Source organism: Pristiophorus japonicus, chromosome 1 (assembly GCF_044704955.1).
Source record: "Pristiophorus japonicus isolate sPriJap1 chromosome 1, sPriJap1.hap1, whole genome shotgun sequence".
Classification (NCBI taxonomy): domain Eukaryota; kingdom Metazoa; phylum Chordata; class Chondrichthyes; family Pristiophoridae; genus Pristiophorus; species Pristiophorus japonicus.
In genome coordinates, this window is record NC_091977.1 from 98179696 (window position 1) to 98199286 (window position 19591).

The window sequence follows — 19591 nt, forward strand, 5'->3', positions numbered from 1 at the left end:
GTTCCTGCACCCCCTTTAGAGTTGTACCCTTTAGTTTATATTGTCTCTTCTTGTTGTTCCTACCATATTTATCACTTTGCACTTTTATTTGTTAAATTTCATCTGCTTCATGTCCGCCCATTCCACCAGCCTGTCTATGTCCTCTTGAAGTCTATCACCATCCTCCTCACTGTTCACTATACTTCCAAGTTTTGTGTCACCTGGAAATTTTGAAATTGTGCCCTGTACAGCCAAGTCTAATACATTAATATATATCAAGAAAAGCAGTGGTCTGAGTACCGATCCCTGGGAAACACCACTGTATACCTTCCTCCAGTCCAAAAAAACAATCGTTCACCACTACTACTCAATGTTTCCTATCACGTAGGCAATTTTGTATCCATGCTGCCACTGTCCCTTTTATTCCACGGGCTTCAACTTTGTTGGCAAGCCAATTATGTGGCATTTATTAAATGCCTTTTGAAAGTCCAAACACCACATCAACTGCATTGCCCTCATCAACTCTCTCTGTTACCTCATCAAAAAACTCGGTCAAGTTGGTTAAACACGATTTGCCTTTAACAAATCTGTGCTGGCTTTCCTTAATTAATTCACACTTGTCCAAGTGACTGTTAATTTTGTCCCTGATTATTGTTTCTAAAAGCTTCCCCACTACCGAGGTTAAACTGGCCAGCCTACAGTTGCTGGGTTTATTTTTACACCCATTTTTGAACAATAGTGTAACATTTGCAATTCTCCAGTCCTCTGGCACCAACCCTGTTTTTAAGGAGGATTGGAAGATTATGGCCAGTACCTCCGCGATTTCTTCCTTCACTTCCCTCAGCATCCGAGGATGCATCCCATTCTGTCCTGGTGACTTATCTACTCTAAGTATAGCCAGCCTTTCTAGTACCTCATCTTTAGCAATTCTTATCCCATCCAGTATCTCCTCTACCTCCTCCTTTACTATGTCTATGGCAGCATCTTCTTCCTTGGTGAAGACAGATGCAAAGTACTCATTTAGTACCTCAGCCTCCATGTGTAGCTCTCCTTTTTGGTCCCTTATCAGCCCCAGCCCTCCTCTTATGGCCCATTTACTATTTATATGCCTATAGAAGACTTTTGGATTCCCTTTTATGTGAGCTGCCATTCTATTCTCATACCCTCTCTATGCCCCTCTTATTACTACCCCTCTGAACTTTCTATATTCAGTCTGGTTCTCATCTGTATTCACAACCTGACATCTGTCATACATGCTCTTTTTCTGCTTCATTGTACTCTCTAACTCTTTTGTCATCCAGGGAGCTCTGGCTTTGGTTGCCCTACCTTTTCCTCTTGTGGGAATGTACCTCAACTGTATCCAAACCATCTCCTATTTAAAGGCAGACCATTGTTCTATTACAGTTTTGCCTGTCAATCTTCAATTCCAATATACCTGGGCCAGATCCGTTCTCAACCCACTGAAATTGTTCCTCCTCCAATTAATTATTTTTACTCTAGATTGCTCCTTGTCTTTTTCCATAACTAATTTATACATTATGATACTATGATCACCTAAAAGTTCCCCCACTGACATTTGCTCCACTTGACTCCCCTCATTCCCCAGAACCAGATCCAGCAATGCCTTCTTCTTCATTGGGCCAGAAATGTACTGAACAAAGTTCCCCTGAACACAGTTCAAAAATTCATCACCCTCTCTGCACTGTACACTATTACTATCCCAGTCTATATTAGGATAGTTGAAATCCCCCATTATCACTACTCTTTGGTTCTTGCACCTTTCAGTAATCTCCCTGCAAATTTGCGCCTCTATATCCTTCCCACTAGTTGGTGGTCTTTAGAATACACTTATTAGTTTAATAGCACCTCTATTAATTCTTAACTTTAACCAAATAGATTCTGTTCTTGACCCCACCAGTACATCCTCTCTCTCCAACACTATAATATTCTCCTTAATCAATGCTGCCACCGCACTTCCTTTCTTTCCTTCCCTATCTATCCTGAACATCTTGCAGGATTGGGTGGGGGGGGACCCAGGAAATGGAGGGAAGCCCAGAGGCTCAGATTTCCAGGCACACTGTGGAGTTTTAACATGAGTAGGAGACTGCAGGACCAGATAGGATTGGGCCCAGGATGGTGGGGGGGTTTCAAGCCATGGGTGGGTTCACGCCCACAGGGGGGGCTGGCCCCTCCCATCCCCAGGGGATGGAGTCCAATCCCCCGGGGGTAGGGTTTGATCCATGAGGGAGTGCGTCCGATCCCCCAGGGATGGTGGGGGGTGGTCCTATTCCAACCCTGATCTAAGTCATGATCCCCAGGGAGTGGGGGGGGGTTCAATCCCTGGAGTGTCTGAATCTTGAACCTGGGGGGTGCAGGATGCGGGTGGGGAAATTTAGGGGGCCGGATGGAAGCACTCCTCCCAGCCCACAAGGCTGTGGCCGCCTCGTGGCAACTGACGGGAAGCTCAAGGCTCAGGATCTCCGACCGCCTACAGTAAAAGCTGCAAAAGTAGAGGCTTCAGGCCTCATTATAATATTTAAAATACCAAGCGCGTTGGCTGCCCACCCCCCGTCCCGCCTGAGTAAAAGGTGAAAGTGGGCGGGTAGGGGTCAGATTTTAGATTTTTACAACTTTCACTTTCCACCTGCCGTCTCCAACCCACCCATTGTTTCCTGTGAAAATTCCAGTCCTTATGTCCAAGATTATTTAGTACCCAAAAGTGCCCTTTTTTTAAAAATCACTTTTATTATTCTATAATTGCTTTATTAATGCAGCAAGTATATTTGTATGTTAACCAGAGCATCTCTACAATTGGGCATCTCCTCCCACTCCCACAGCATCACCTCAGGAGTTTCCAAAGATTCATCCTAGACTCTCTCCTCTTCCTGATCTACATGCTGCCCTTTGGCAATAGTATCTACAGACATGGGGTCAGCTTACACATGGATCCTGATGTCACCCAGTTCTACCACTCCATTACTTCTCTCAACTCCTCCACTACCTCTATACTGTCAAACTGCTTGACTGACATCCAGGGGGCGATTTTAACCCTACGGAACCTGGTTGTGGGCAGTTAAAATTGTCCAGGTTACTTACCCTGGAGGTGGCTGGAATTGACTGTTCCAGATTTTCAACTGCCCTACTGATGATGTCATTCTGATGTTGTCATTGGGAACTGACTGCAATTTTAACTCGGCAGCCATAGTGGGAAACTGCACTGAGATGAAATTTTTCTTCTTTTTTTGTGTGGCCAGGAGGAGCAGGAAAGCTTAGGCATCACTTTTCCCACTCTTTCCCAATTGTAAGACCCCCGCAAGATGGTCCTGAGAAATGATCCTGCTTCCTACCTATTGTTGACAGGTGGCCATCAGGCCACACGAAATTCCACCGCTTCCCACCAACTTCCTGCCCGGATTGGGTAGCCGGCGGTATTTAAATGAGGCACGGGAGTTAAAATAGCTCATTTCTGGAACAGTGGGTGAGTTTCTAACTCACACTACTACCCACATGCCCAAAAGCCACTTGGTTGGGGCCCCAGTCTTGGATGAGCTGTAACTTTCTCCACCTAAACATTGGGAATACAGTAGCCATCGTCTTCAGCCCCTGCTGCAAACTGCGTACTCTTGCCACTGACTATATCTCCTCTCCAGCCACTGTTTCAGGCTGAACCAAACTATTCACAACCTATTTGACCCTGAGCTGTACTTCCAACCTCACATTCTCAAAAGACCGCTTACTTCCTCTCTCACATCATCCACCTTCTACCTGCCCATCTGCCGCCAAAACTCTCGTTCACATTTTTATCACCTCCCGTCTCGACTATTCCGGTGTTCTCCTGGTTGGCCTCTTGTCTTCTGCCCTCTGTGTGTTCCCAGCACAGATTAATGCTGTCAGTGGTCAGGAGCTCACCATGTTAACTGTTAAGGGAATAAGGGGTTATGAGGAGCTGGCAGGGAAGTGGACCTGGGTCCATGATCAGATCAGCTATGGTCGTATTAAATGGCGGAGTAGGCTTGAGGGGCCGTATGGCCTACTCCTGCTCCTATTTCTTATGTTCTTATGTTGCCCATAGGAGGTGCATAGCCAAAGGGCATGGGATTCATGTCACCAAAAAACTACACCAACATGAACACTCGTCGATAGTCAACCAAAAGTTCTACGAAAGTGGCCATTCTAAAAATGTGAAGGGCATTACATTCATAAAAACATTTTGGTAAACCCTTTTTTAAATTTGTTGACAAATGCACAAAGTGATGGCATAAATCATATTGAAATACATCAACCCGCAGATTGACTTTTCTGGTTCTTTCCCACTTTACAACCCTGAACTAAAAAAAGTTTTTTGTGAAGACAGTGCTTCTTTAAGATCTTATACTTCCGTTAGCCAAAAACAGACTTCCAGTCCATTTTGGGGAGGAATTCAAGCGAGGGGCAGCGGAGGGACCGAAAGCTGGCCGGAAAAAGACTTCATCAGCTTTCTGTCCCATTGATCCAGCTGTGGCAAGTTGCAATAAAGAGGATGCAGGCACTTCAACTATCTGCTTCCATGTGTCCCAACTGTGGTTTTTGTCGCATGACTGAAAACATTCTGGGCTCCCCCAGAAATGTTGTCAGACACGCAGCCATAAGGAAAAAGCAGGCATAGGAATCATTCTGGCCATAAGCGGGCTCCACCATGAACAAATGCTTCAATTTGGGGGTCTACCAGCGTAGGAGCTTCGCCAAAGAGTTTGGCAAAACTTTATTAATAACAGCATTCTCTGTTATTCTGCTACTAGTACATGCATCTGATTCTATTACAGCAATGATGCCAACCCACCATGTTTGGTACAGGACCATGGTGGCCACCGAAGCGACAGGTGGAATTTCTATCCTAGTTCTTTGTGTCATGGGATCATTGGAAGTATGGGTGTTCAGAAATAATCAATTTAGTGCAAAAGTAGAATAATAATGTAGGGAACTCAACGTTGCATTAATAAAAGGCCTCTGTGTCTTACAAAGCCTGGTCTGAAACTTAGTTCTTAGATTTTTAAGTAGCTTACCCCTGTTATACTATTCTCTTGCGAATACTATGCTAAAGTTTGTCAAATTCCAGTTACAAAAGTAAAAAGTGTAGTCTAACTACTGCATTCACAGAGCAAAACCAAACCATTACAGTCTGTTAATTTGACCATGTACTTGTGTGGAGCCAATTGCACTATAATTGCAGTCTGGTCCATATTGTGGCTTATATGCCCCATAATGAATTGTGCAATGCCAACATTGCATTGTTGTGCAATGAATCACGATGACTCTGAATTCATGACTGGGGAACATTACCTACAGCAGTGCACAAGTGTAACAGAGTAATGAGTCTTATATTTTATTTGACAGCTAAAGTTGGTTCAACAAAATTCACATAAGCTGAAAAATGACAGCTGTTATTTAATGTTTTTAAAGCATGCCATATATTGGAATGCTGTGACGGGTTGGCTCAAGATGTTATCAGTACCATAGGCCAAGCTTTTGAACTTCGATTCAAGCAATATCTACAGTGTCCTACTAAGATATCTAGTATTCATAACAGGTGAGTACTGATAGCATTGCCAATTATTTTATTATCCATTCATGCAAGATATTTTAAAAGCAATTGTATTTTTATCATCATTAAGAAGTGTCTAGGTTGTAAAACTGAAGCAATGATTGATATTGCACATGGTAGGCCATACGACTGAACTGGTTACTGAAGAGCAACAAAAGCAAGCTGGCAGTACAAACATTAAAGTTGAATCCAGATGACTCTAGCCCTTATTTTTTAATGTACCAAAAGTACTTATTTGAAAAAATGATGCTATTCAAAGTGAGCAATGTTAGTACTGGGAACTCTTTCCATTTCAGGCACCTAAGCGATAAATTTCAACTTAGATGGAGTTGTAAAACTGGCAGTATTGGATCAAACGGGGTCTACAATAAGAAGCCAATTCAATACCAGCAGTTTTTCACCCCTGTCAAAGTTGAAAATTACCCCTCTGTTGTCAGCACCGAACACACCCAGGTCAGGCATAGTACAGCCAGATGCAGAGTAAAGTTTTCTCTACTCTTTCCTAACAACACTCCTCAGCTCCAACCCCAGAAGAGTATGCTGCACAGTACCAGTGTGACAGTTTTCCATTTCCCACACCAACCATCCTGTAGCCTCTCTGAGTGACAATTGGTGCAAATTTGGTGCTATTGGCACAGGGGAACCAGAATTGCCCCTCTCAGAAAGGCCCATTAGCAGCATTTTCAAGCTGTGGGTGGGTCCACGCCCGCAAGAGGGGTGATGGCCCCTCCCATCCCCAGGAGAGGGAACCCGATCCCCCCGGGGGGAGGGTCTGATCCCCGAGGGAGTGGGTCCGATCCTCCAGGGAGGTTGGTCCTATCATATATAGGATGCACTAATGGGGCACTAAAGGGTTTTCGCCTAGGCGAGGCGATCAGAACACACCACGAAATTGCCTCCGGGGCTCCACCGGTAAAAAGTATTTGCGCCGTGCCCTGTGATTAGCGCACCGGCACCATGCGCGGTGACAATTTATCAACTCACGATGATCCCTTTACGCCCCTTGGGCAAAATGCTCTGTGGGACACAAGATCGGCGTGGGGCAATGCCACCGGCAGCTTCTCAAGGCGAGAAGCTGTGGTGGCTGTAGTGCCCCGGCCACCCTTAAAGGGAAGGTGGTAGCGCGGCAGCCAACACCTTTTTTCTTATGGCCGACTTTTCAGTCGGACCGACAATGGCTGCCGCTCTTGGGTGCCAGGCCGCTGGTCCAGCCAACACCCTCCCTGGTGGCCCAGTGGGCACTACTAAAGAGGCTGCAGAGTTCACTGTGGCCCTCCCATTTAAAAGAAGGGGAGGGACGTTGCGACACGTCAGCGTGACGCGGCACGTCTGCGTCGTGCCCCGTGAGCGCCGGGCAAATGCTCTGTTACCGCCCCAAACATTTTTGTGCCTCTAAGAGGCCAATTCCACACCGGCGCAAAAAAAAATCACATATAGCGAATTGATCGCCCCAAATCCAGCGGGGTTTAAGATTGAATGGTACGAGATTTCCCAAACACACTTTACAGCTAGTAGGCAAATTAAATGTTTTAACCCATTAATCAGGGCTGGATTGCATCTGAGGTACCAGAGGTGAAATAGCAGTGTCAAGCCCGCTGCACCAGTGCACTCGAGTTCCTCGATTCCTTCTGTGGCCCTATGGTTGCAATGTGATGTTCATTTAAAGAGATGCATTGCTCCAAGACTGCACTCATGACTAAAAGTACTATTAGTTCTCATTTTCATATGAGAAGTCGCTATACATAATACTTATGAATGTGTAAGGTATATTTAATCAACAATAGTGCTCTAGATTTTATATTAATTTCAGATTTCAACTGCTCAGCAATGGTTAATAAAGGCTGCTTTGTGTCTGATTGAAGGTCGAAAGACAAGACTGAGTGTGCTAAACATATTGAAAAATGTGCTAATGTATAAGAAATGTTAAAGGCCAAATCTTGGGAACTCATTATTTCCCAGACAATCCCATTCCACTCATCGGTAAGTACATTCCAAGAAAATAAATAACAATATTATATTACTTGTTAATCCCCCTTGTTTCACTAAACTGTAGAGAAAGAAATTTTATGGGTTTATTGCTTATGTACCAAGGAACTGCTTGATAATCATTTCAGATATTTACAAGCACAAATTTCCTTATGATGATGGAAATGGATTTGCTAACAGAGATATGTAGAAAATCAACCACCAGCCAAACAGGGAATTTTCTCTGAGTGGTGGCAAAACATAAATTTGAATATGCAAATATTTTCCTTTCTGTCATTAGCCTGATCACCTGAGGTGGTAAATGTGACAATTTTTGTTGCTTTGATTGTCAGAAAAGAAAAGAAAGACCTGGATTTATATAGCGCCTTTCATGACCACCGGACGTCTCAAACCATTTTACAGCCAATGAAGTACATTGCAGGGTAACCCCAGTCACCCTGTAGTTTGTTTGTTTTCACTATAATGCTGGCCAAAGACTGCCCTAGTGGAGGAAGTGCATCCGGGAGAGCACTGAGCACTGAGCACTTCGAGTCTCATCGCCGAGAGCATGCAGAAATCAAACACAGGTAGCGGAAAGAGCATGCAGCAAACCCGTCCCATCCCACCCCTTCCCTCAACGGCTATTTGTCCCACCTATGACAGGGACTGTGATCTTGTATTTGACTGTTCAGCCACCTAGAACTCATTTTAAAAGTGGAAGCAAGTCTTCCTCGATTCCGAGGGACTGTCTATGATGATGATGATGAAATACATATTAAATTTATAGCAATAAAGCTACTCAAACATCAGGCAAAGCTTTATTACTGTAACATTAAATGTAATCTACCAAAGCATAATTTTACATGAAGCTAGAAACAGTAACTGTGCTCACCAATTCTCTTTTTTCTCATTCTCTGTTCTTTTTAAATTGTATTTTAACTTTAATTTTACTCCTTTCTATCTATTCTAATCATACACATGAACATATAAAAAATGACGGTCAGGAAAAGACCAGCTGGTCCATCAAGCCTGTTCCATATTGTTATGGTGCAACTGAGCATCGTGACCCTCATCCACCAGCCACAGAATCTCCTGGGAACATAAGAACAAAAGAACATAAGAATTAGGAACAGGAGTAGGCCATCTAGCCCATCGAGCCTGCCCCGCCATTCAATAAGATCATGGCTGATCTGGTCGTGGACTCAGCTCCACTTACCCGCCCTCTCCCCGTAACCCTTAATTCCCTTATTGGTTAAAAATCTATCTATCTTTGACTTGAAAACATTCAATGAGCTAGCCTCAACTGCTTCCTTGGGCAGAGAATTCCACAGATTCACAACCCTCTGGGAGAAGAAATTTTTTCTCAACTCGGTTTTAAATTGGCTCCTCCGTATTTTGAGGCTGTGCCCCCTAGTTCTAGTCTCCCCCACCAATGGAAACAACCTCTCTGCCTCTATCTTGTCTATCCCTTTCATGATTTTAAATGTTTCTATAAGATCACCCCTCATCCTTCTGAACTCCAAGGAGTAAAGACCCAGTCTACTCAATCTATCATCATAAGATAACCCCCTCATTTCTGGAATCAGCCTAGTGAATCGTCTCTGTACCCCTTCCAAAGCTAGTATATCCTTCCTTAAGTAAGGTGACCAAAACTGCACGCAGTACTCCAGGTGCGGCCTTACCAATACCTTATACAGTTGCAGCAAGACCTCCCTGCTTTTGTACTCCATCCCTTTCGCAATGAAGGCCAATATTCCATTGGCCTTCCTGATTACCTGCTGCACCTGCAAACTAACCTTTTGGGATTCATGCACAAGGACCCCCAGGTCCCTTTGCACCACAGCATGTTGTAATTTCTCCCCATTCAAATAATATTCCCTTTTACTGTTTTTTTCCCCAAGGTGGATGACCTCACACTTTCCGACATTGTATTCCATCTACCAAACCTTAGCCCATTCGCTTAACCTATCCAAATCTCCTTGCAGTCTCTCTGAGTCCTCTACACAACCCGCTTTCCCACTAATCTTAGTGTCATCTGCAAATTTTGTTGCACTACACTCTGTTCCCTCTTCTAGGTCATCTATGTATATTGTAAACACTTGTGGTCCCAGCACCGATCCCTGTGGCACACCACTAACCACTGATTTCCAACCGGAAAAGGACCCATTTATCCCGACTCTCTGCTTTCTGTTCGCCAGCCAATTCTCTATCCATGCTAATACATTTCCTCTGACTCCGCGTACCTTTATCTTCTGTAGTAACCTTTTGTGAGGCACCTTATCGAATGCCTTTTGGAAATCTAAATACACCACACCCATCGGTACACATCTGTCCACCATGCTCGTTATATCCTCAAAGAATTCCAGTAAGTTAGTTAAACATGATTTCCCTTTCATGAATCCATGCTGCGTCTGCTTGATTGCACAATTCCTATCCAGATGTCCCGCTATTTCTTCCTTAATGATAGTTTCAAGCATTTTCCCCACTACAGATGTTAAACTAACCGGCCTATAGTTACCTGCCTTTTGCCTGCCCCCTTTTGTAAACAGAGGCGTTACATTAGCTGCTCTCCAATCCGCTGGTACCTCCCCAGAGTCCAGAGAATTTTGGTAGATTATAACGAATGCATCTGCTATAACTTCAGCCATCTCTTTTAATACCCTGGGATGTATTTCATCAGGACCAGGGGACTTGTCTACCTTCAGTCCCATTAGCCTGTCCAGCACTACCCTCCTAGTGATAGTGATTGTCTCAAGGTCCTCCCTTCCCACATTCCTGTGGCCTGCAAATTTTGGCATTGTTTTTGTGTCTTCCACTGTGAAGACAGAAGCAAAATCATTGTTTAAGGTCTCAGCCATTTCCACATTTCCCATTATTAAATCTCCCTTCTCATCTTCTAAGGGACCAACATTTACTTTCGTCACTCTCTTCCGTTTTATATATCGGTAAAAGCTTTTACTATCTGTTTTTATGTTTTGCGCCAGTTTACTTTCGTAATCTATCTTTCCTTTCTTTATTGCTTTCTTAGGCATTCTTTGCTGTCGTTTAAAATTTTCCCAATCTTCTATTTTCCCACTAACCTTGGCCACCTTATACGCATTGGTTTTTAATTTGACACTCTCCTTTATTTCCTTGGTTATCCACGGCTGGTTATCACTCCTCTTGCCGCCCTTCTTTTTCACTGGAATATATTTTTTTGCCGCACTATGAAAGAGCTCCTTAAAAGTCGTCCACTGTTCCTCAATTGTGCCACCGTTTAGTCCTTGTTTCCAGTCTACTTTAGCCAACTCTGCCCTCATCCCACTGTAGTCCCCTTTGTTTAAGCATAGTACCCTCATTTCTGATACAACTTCCTCATCCTCAATCTGTATTACAAATTCAACCATATTGTGATCACTCATTCCGAGAGGATCTTTTACGAGGCGATCGTTTATTTTTCCTGTCTCATTACACAGGACCAGATCCAAGATGGCTTGCTCCCTTGTAGGCTCTGTTACATACTGTTCTAAGAAACAGTCCCGTATGCATTCTATGAATTCCTCCTCCAGGCTACCCCCTGCGATTTGATTTGACCAGTCGATATGTAGGTTAAAATCCCCCATGACTACTGTCGTTCCTTTTTCACATGCCTCCATTATTCGCTTGATTATTGCCCGCCCCACCGTGAAGTTATTATTTGGGGGCCTATAAACTACGCCGACCAGTGACTTTTTCCCCTTACTATCTCTAATCTCCACCCACAATGATTCAACATTTTGTTCATTGAAGCCAATATCATCCCTCACAACTGCCCTGATATCATCCTTTATTAACAGAGCTACCCCATCTCCTTTCCCTTCTTGCCTATCTTTCTGAATCGTCAGATACCCCTGTATGTTTAATTCCCAGTCTTGGCCACCTTGCAACCATGTTTCTGTAATGGCCACCAAATCATACCCATTTGTAATGATTTGTGCCGTCAACTCATTTACTTTATTTCGAATGCTGCGTGCATTTAGGTAGAGTGTTTTCATCCTCGTTTTTAAACCATGATTTTTAGTTTTTACCCCTCCTGCAGCCCTTTTATATTCAGTAGCCCTTTTTGTTTCTTGCCTTTGGTTTCTCTGCCCTCCAATTTTACTCATCTCTTTTCTGTTTTTTGTTTTTGTCTCCTTTTTGTTTCCCTCTGTCTCCCTGTATTGGTTCCCATCCCCCTGCCATATTAGTTTAACTCCTCACCAACAGCACTAGCAAACACTCCCCCTAGGACATTGGTTCCGTTCCTGCCCAAGTGCAGACCGTCCAGTTTGTACTGATCCCACCTCCCCCAGAACCTGTTCCAATGCCCCACGAATTTGAATCCCTCCCTGCTGCACCACTGCTTAAGCCACGTATTCATCTGTGCTATCCTGCGATTCCTACTCTGACTAGCACGTGGCACTGGTAGCAATCCCGAGATTATTACTTTTGAGGTCCTACTTTTTAATTTAACTCCTAGCTCCTTAAATTCGTCTCGTAGGATCTCATCCCTTTTTTTACCTATGTCGTTGGTACCAGTGTGCACCACGACAACTGGCTGTTCTCCCTCTCTTTTTAGAATGTCCTGCACTCGCTCGGAGACATCCTTGACCCTTGCACCAGGGAGGCAACATACCATCCTGGAGTCTCGATTGCAGCCGCGGAAATGCCTATCTATTCCCCTTATGATTGAATCCCCTATCACTATCGCTCTCCCACTCTTTTTTATGCTCTTTTTTATGCCCTCCTGTACAACAGAGCCAGCCACGGTGCCATGAACTTGGCTGCTGCTGCTCTCCCCTGATGAGTCATCTCCCTCAACAGCACTCAAAGCAGTGTATCTGTTTTGCAGAGGGATGACCAGGTGGGACCCTTGCACTACTTTCTTTGTACTACTCTTCCTGCTGGTCTTCCATTCCCTAGCTGGCTGTGGATCCTTCTCATGCGGTACGACCACCTCACTAAACGTGCCACTTATGTCATTCTCAGCATCGTGGATGCTCCAGAGTGAATCCACCCTCAGTTCCAGGGAGAGGTAACAAAACAAAACCTAGGCCAATTCAGGAGAAGAAAGATCTGGAAAATGTCTCCCTGTCCCCTGAAGATGATCAAAATGAATGCCAGGAAACCACAGTGACTATGAGACACATCATCCAATACTCCACCTACCATACTGAGATATCAGCCATGGCCAGAAACTCATCCACATCCTTTTTGAATGGACACAACGAGTCCACATTCACTGTACGAGCTGGCAACTTATCCTTAAGGTCGATGACCCTCTGTGAAAATTAAAACATCCTGACAAGTGGAAAGTTGGATCCAAAATTGCTTAGTGACAGGAAGCAAAGGGTAATTGTTGATTGGTGTTTTTGTGACTGGAAGGCTGCTTCCTGTGAGGTTCCGCAGAGCTCAGTACTAGGTCCTTTATTTTTTGCAGTATATGTCAATGATTTAGACTTCAATGTAGGGGGCATGATTAAGAAGTTTGTACATGATACAAAAATTGGTCGTGTGGTTCTTTTGCCAATCACCTTAAGTCTGTGTCCTCTGGTTCTCGACCCTTCTGCCAATGGGAACAATTTCTCTCTGACTACTCTGTCTAGATCCATCATGATTTTGAACACCACTATCAGATCTCCTCTCAACCTTCTGTGCTCCAAGGAGAACAACACCAGCTTCTCTCGTCTATCCACATGACTAAAATTCCTCATCCCTGGAAACATTGTCGTAAATCTTTTCTGTACCCTCTCTTAGGCTTTCACATCCTTCCTAAAGTGTGGTGCCCAGAATTGGACACAATACTCCAACTGAGGCCGAACCAGTGTTTTATAATGGTTCATCATAACGTCCTTGCTTTTGTACTCTTATGTCTCTATTAATGAAACCCAGGATCCTGTATGCTTTTTTAACTGCTTTCTCAACCTGCCCTGCCACTTTCAATGATTTGTGCACATATACCTCTGTTCATGCACCCGTTAGAATTGCACCATCTAGTTTATATTGCCTCTCCTCATTCTTCCCACCAAAATGTATCACTTTACACTTTTCGGCATTAAATTTCAATTGCCACCTGTCCGCCCATTTCACCAGCCTGTCTATGTCCCCTTGAAGTCTATCCCTATCCGACCCACTGTTCACTATGCTTCCAAGTTTTGTGTCACCTGGAAATTTTGAAATTGCACTCTGCACAACCAAGTCCAAGTCATCAATATATATCAAGAAAAGCAGTGGTCTGAGTACCGACCGCTGGGGAACACCACAGTATATCTTCCACCAGTTCGAAAAACTACCGTTTACCACTACTCTCTGTTTCCTGTCACTTAGCCAATTTCGTATCCATGCTGCCACTGTCCCTTTTATTCCATGGGCTTCAACTTTGCTGGCAAACCTAATATGTGGCACTTTATCAAACGCCTTTTGGAAATCCATGTACACACATCAACTGCATTACCCACATCAACCCTCTGTTACCTCATCAAAAAACTCGATCAAGTTGGTTAAACACAATTTGCATCTAACAAATCTGTGCTGGTTTTCCTTAATTAATCCACACTTGTCAAAATGACTGTTAATTTTGTCCCAGATTATCATTTCTAAAAGCTTCCCCACCACCGAGGTTAAACTGACTGCTCTGTATTTGCTGGGTTTATCCTTACACCCATTTTTGAATAAGGGTTTAACATTTGTAATTCTCCAGTCCCCTGGCACCATTCCAGTATGTAAGGAGGATTGGAAGATTATGGCCAGTACCTCCACGATTTCCAGCTTAACTTCCCTCAGCATCCTAGGATGCATCCCATCCGGTCCTGGTGACGTATCTAGTTTAGGTACAGCCAGCCTTTCGAGTACCTCATCTTTATCAATAGTTAGCCCAACCAGTATCTCCATCTCCTCTTTCACCATGACTTTGGTAACATTGTCTTCCTTGGTGAAGAGAGATGCAAAGTATTCATTTAGTACCTCAGCCATGCCACTGCCTCCATGCACAGCTCTCCTTTTTGGTCCCTAATTGGCTCCATCCCTCCTCTTACGACCTGTTTACTATTTGTATGCCTATAGAAGACTTTTTCAATTCTCTTTTATGTTAGCTGCCTATCTATTCTCGTACTCTTTCTTTGCCCCCTCTTATTTTCTTTGTCACTACCCTTCTGAACTTCCTATATTCAGCCTGATTCTCACTTGTGTTCTCAACCTGACAACTGTCAGACCCGTTCTTTTTCTGCTTCATCTTACTCACTATCTTTTTCATCATCCAGTGAGCTCTGACTTTGGTTGCCCTACCTTTCCCTCTCATGGGAATGCACCTTGACTGTAACTGAACCATTTCCTATTTAAAGGCAGCCCATTGTTATATTACAGTTTTGCCTGCCAATCTTTGATTCCAATTTACCCGGGCCAGATCTGTTCTCAACCCACTGAAATTGGCCTTCCTCCAATTAATTTTTTTTACTCGAGATTGCTCCTTGGCTTTTTCCATAGCTAATCTAAACCTTATGGCCGAGATTTTGCCTACCGAGGCGGGAGCGAGGCAGGCGATGTCCGTTGTGCATTCCCAGTCCACTGCCGGTTCCATCAAGTGATTTTACAGTGATTGGGCTTGTTAAGCCCACCCAGCGAGGTTCCCAGCCAATTGAAAGGAAACAAATCTGATTATGTCATTTTATGACGTCTCATCAGCTGGTTTCCTTAAAGGGACCATGTTCACGTTAATTTTGGCAGTTGTGCTGTCAGTGTTCTGCAGCATTGAGGTGCGTCAAACACTGACAAACACTGCACAAGGGTGCACGGCTACAGAGGCCTGGACTAATGATCCAGAGACATGAGTTCAAATCCCACCTTGGCAGCTGGAGAATTTAAATTCAATTAAGTAAATAAATCTGGAATAAAAAGCTAGTATCAGGTGTTGTTAAAACCCATCTGGTTCACTAATGTTCCCTTTAGGAAGGAAATCTGCCATCCTTACCCGGTCTAGCCTATATGTGACTCCAGACCCACAATGTGGTTGACTCTTAACTGCCCTCTGAAATGGCCGAGCAAGCCACTCAGTTGTACACAACCGCTATGAAATACAATAAGAAAAATAAAACCGGCGGACCACCGGGCATCGACCTCGGCACCGGCTACGAACACAACAACAGCACACCCAGCCCAGCCGACCCTACAAAGTCCTTCTCACCAACATTTGGGACTTGTGCCAGCATTGGGAGAGTTGTCCGACAGACTAGTGAAGCAACAGCCTGACATAGTTATACTCACAGAATCATACCTTTCAGCCGTTGTCCCAGATTCCTCCATCACCATCCATGGGTGTGTCCTGTCCCATCGGCAGGACAGAACGACCAGGGGTGGCAGCACAGTGGTATACAGTCGGGGGGAAGTGGCCTTGGGAGTCTTCAACATTGACTCCCTACCCCATGAAATCTCATAGCTTCAGGTAACCATGGGCAAGGAATCCTCCTGCTGGTTACCATCTACCACCCACCCTCACCTGATGAATCAGTACTCCTCCATGTTGAACACCACTTGAAAGAAGCACTGAGAGCAGCAAGGGCACAGAATTTACTCTGGGTGGGGATCTTCAATGTCCATCATTAAGAGTGGCTTGGTAACACCAGAACTGACTGAACTGGCCGAGTTCTGAAGGACATAACTGCCAGACTGGGCCTGCAGCAGGTGGTGAGAGAACCAATATGTCCTCACTAATCTACCTGTCGCAGATACATCTGTCCATGACAGCATTGGTAGCAGCAAACATCATCATCATAGGCAGTCCTTCGGAATCAAGGAAGACTTGCTTCCACTCCTGAAGTGAGTTCTTTGGTGGCTGAACAGTCCAATACGAGAGCCACAGACACTGTCACAGGTGGGACAGATAGTCGTTGAGAGAAGAGGTGGGTGGGACTGGTTTGCCGTACGCTTTTTCCACTGCCAGTGCTTGATTTCTGCACGCTCTTGGCGATGAGCTTTGAAGTGCTCAATGCCCTCCCAGATGCACTTTCTCCACTTAGAGCAGTCTTTGGCCAGGGACTCCCAGGTGTCAGTGGTGATGTCGCACTTTTTCCGGGAGGCTTTGAGGGTGTCCTTGTAACGTTTCCGCTGCCCACCTTTGGCTCGTTTGGTCTGAAGGAGCTCCGCATAGAGCACTTGCTTTGGGAGTCTCGTGTCTGGCATGCGAACTATGTGGCCTGTCCACTGAAGCAGATTGAGTGTGGTCAGTGCTTCAATGCTGGGGATGTTAGCCTGGACGAGGACACTGATGTTGGTGCGCCTGTCCTCCCAGGAGATTTGTAGGATCTTGCGGGGACATCGTTGGTGATATATCTCCAGCAACTTGAGGTGTCTTTTGTACATTATCCATGCCTCTGAACCATACAGGAGGGTAGGTATTACTACAGCCTGTAGACCATGAGCTTGGTGGTAGATTTGAGGGCCTGCTCTTCGAACACTCTTTTCCTCAGGTGGCCGAAGGCTGCACTGGCTCATTGGAGGCGGTGTTGAATCTCTTCATCAATGTCTGCTTTTGTTGATAAGAGGCCCCCGAGGTATGGGAAATGATCCATGTTGTCGAGGGCCGCGCCGTGGATCTTGATGTCTGGGGAGCAGTGCTGTGTGGCGAGGAGAGCCTGATGGAGGACCTTTCTCTTATGGATGTTTAGCATAAGGCCCATGCTTTCATATGCCTCAGTAAATACGTCGACTATATCCTGGAGTTCAGCCTCAGAATGTGCGCAGACGCAGGCGTCGTCCACGTACTGTAGCTCAATGACAGAGGTTGGGGTGGTCTTGGACCTGGCCTGGAGGCGGCGGAGGTTGAACAGGTTCCCACTGGTTCTGTAGGTTAGTTCCACTCCAGCGGGGAGCTTGTTGACTGTGAGGTAGAGCATGGCAGCGAGGAAGATTGAGAAGAGGATTGGAGTGATGACTTAGCCCTGTTTGACCCTGGTCCGGACGTGGATTGGGTCTGTAATGGATCCGTTGGTAAGGATTACGGCCTGCATGTCGTCATGGAGCAGGCGAAGGATGTTGACAAACCTTTGGGGGCATCTGAAACGGAGGAGGACGCTCCATAGATCCTCGTGGTTGACAGTGCCAAAGGCCTTTGTAAGGTCGAAAAAGGCCATGTACAAGGGCTGGCGCTGCACCCTGCATTTTTCCTGCAACTGTCGCGCTGCAAAGATCATGTCCGTTGTGTCCCATAGGGGACGAAATCCGCACTGTGACTCCGGGAGGAGCTCCTCGGCCACAGGGAGAAGACGTTGAGGAGAAATCTAGCGACAACTTTCCCAATGGCTGTTAGCAGGGAGATTCCCCTGTAATTGCCGCAGTCGGACTTGTCCCCTTTTTAAAGATGGTCACGATCGTAGCATCTCTGACATCTCCCGGCATGCTCTCCTCCATCTGAGAGAGATGAGGTCATGTATCCGTGCCAACAGTGCCACTCCGCCATACTTTAGCACCTCAGCAGGGATTCCTTCTGCTCCTGTAGCCTTGTTCTTGAGCTGTTTTATGGCTTTTCCTACACTTGCAATGTTGGGGTTTCACTGAGGTGGCATGCTGCGGGATGGAGTCGAGAACACTTGAGTCAAAGGCAGAATCTCGATTGAGGAGATCTTCGAAGTGCTCCTTCCAACAGGCCCTGACAGCCTCGGTGTCCTTGATGAGTGTTTCCCCGTTCTTGGCCAGCAGTGGGGTGGGGCCTTGGGAGTTTGGACCGTAGGTGGCCTTGACCGCGATGAAGAATCCTTGCATATCATGGCAGTCGGCCAGTTGTTGTATCTCCTGTGCTTTCTCCATCCACCACCTGTTCTTTAGGTTCTGGGTTTTTTGTTGGACCTGAGCCATGAGCCGCCTGTAATGTTGCTTTGCTGCTCCCGAGTTGGGTTGTTGCTTGAGGCTCAGAAATGCTCTGCGCTTACGATCTATTAATTCTTGGGTCTCCTGATCATTTTCATCAAACCAGTCCTGATGTTTTCTGGTTGAGTGACCAAGTGTTTCTTCACAGGCACTGATTATGGAGGCCTCGAGGGCAGACCAAACGCTGTGGGCATTCAGCATCTCAGGGTCATCAAGGCACGCCAGGTTAGCTGTGAGGCGCTGGCTGTATAGGACTCTTTTAGCTGGGTCTTTAAGTGCCCCAGCATGAATTTTTTGCGGCACTGCTTCTGCGGTCTCCTCTGCTTTGGGGCTATGTTAATGTCTGTTATGTATCTGTAAAGCATGCACTCCCATGTTCCGCCACCAGGGAGCGCATCCCCTGAAGTCCCAATGGATCCCAGCATCCCTTGGGACCACTGTATATAAGCCGGCCCCTAAGGCCTGTTCCTCACTCTGGAGTGTCTTAATAAAGACTGAGGTCACTGTTACTTTAACCGCCCTGTGTGCAGTCTCATCTGTGTTAGGAAAACAATAACTGGCGACGAGTATACGACTCCAACGCAAAGATGCAGCAAACTGTGGGCATCCTGTGAAGTTCTCGGAGGGTGAGGACTGGGAAGCCTATGTTGAATGGCTACACCAGTACTTTGTAGCCAATGAGCTGGACGGAGAAGGAAGCGCTGCAAAAAGGAGAGCGGTCCTCCTCACAGTCTGCGGGGCACCGACCTACGGCCTCATGAAGAATCTTTTGGCTCCGGTGAAATCCACAGATAAGTCGTATGAGGAGCTGTGTACACTGGTTCGGGAGCATCTTAACCCGAGGGAGAGCGTGCTGATGGCGAGGTATCGGTTCTACACGTGCCAGCGATCTGAAGGTCAGGAAGTGGCGAGCTACGTCGCCGAGCTAAGGCGACTTGCAGGACAATGTGAGTTTGATGACTACCTGGAGCAGATACTCAGAGATTTTTTTGTACTGGGCATTGGCCACGAGACCATCATATGAAAACTTTTGACTGTAGAGACACCGACCCTCAGTAAGGTCATTGCGATAGCACAGGCGTTTATGTCCACCAGTGATAATACCAAACAAATCTCTCAGCACCCAAGTGTTAGCAATGTTCATAAATTAACTGGAACTGTGTTTGCGAGCAGAAATGTACAGGGCAGAAACCACGAGTCAGCAACTGCCAG

The 19591-nt window shown here is 45.6% G+C and overlaps 1 protein-coding gene across 1 annotated transcript in view; it reads left to right on the plus strand.

Annotated features, from left to right (window-relative positions):
- Positions 1-19591, plus strand: part of shc3 (SHC (Src homology 2 domain containing) transforming protein 3) — a 367957-nt gene that overhangs the window by 241957 nt on the left and 106409 nt on the right. The window contains exon 7 of the mRNA XM_070860095.1: positions 5419-5545. Coding sequence (XP_070716196.1) covers positions 5419-5545 — 127 coding nt within the window. The remainder of the gene's footprint in view (positions 1-5418; positions 5546-19591) is intronic.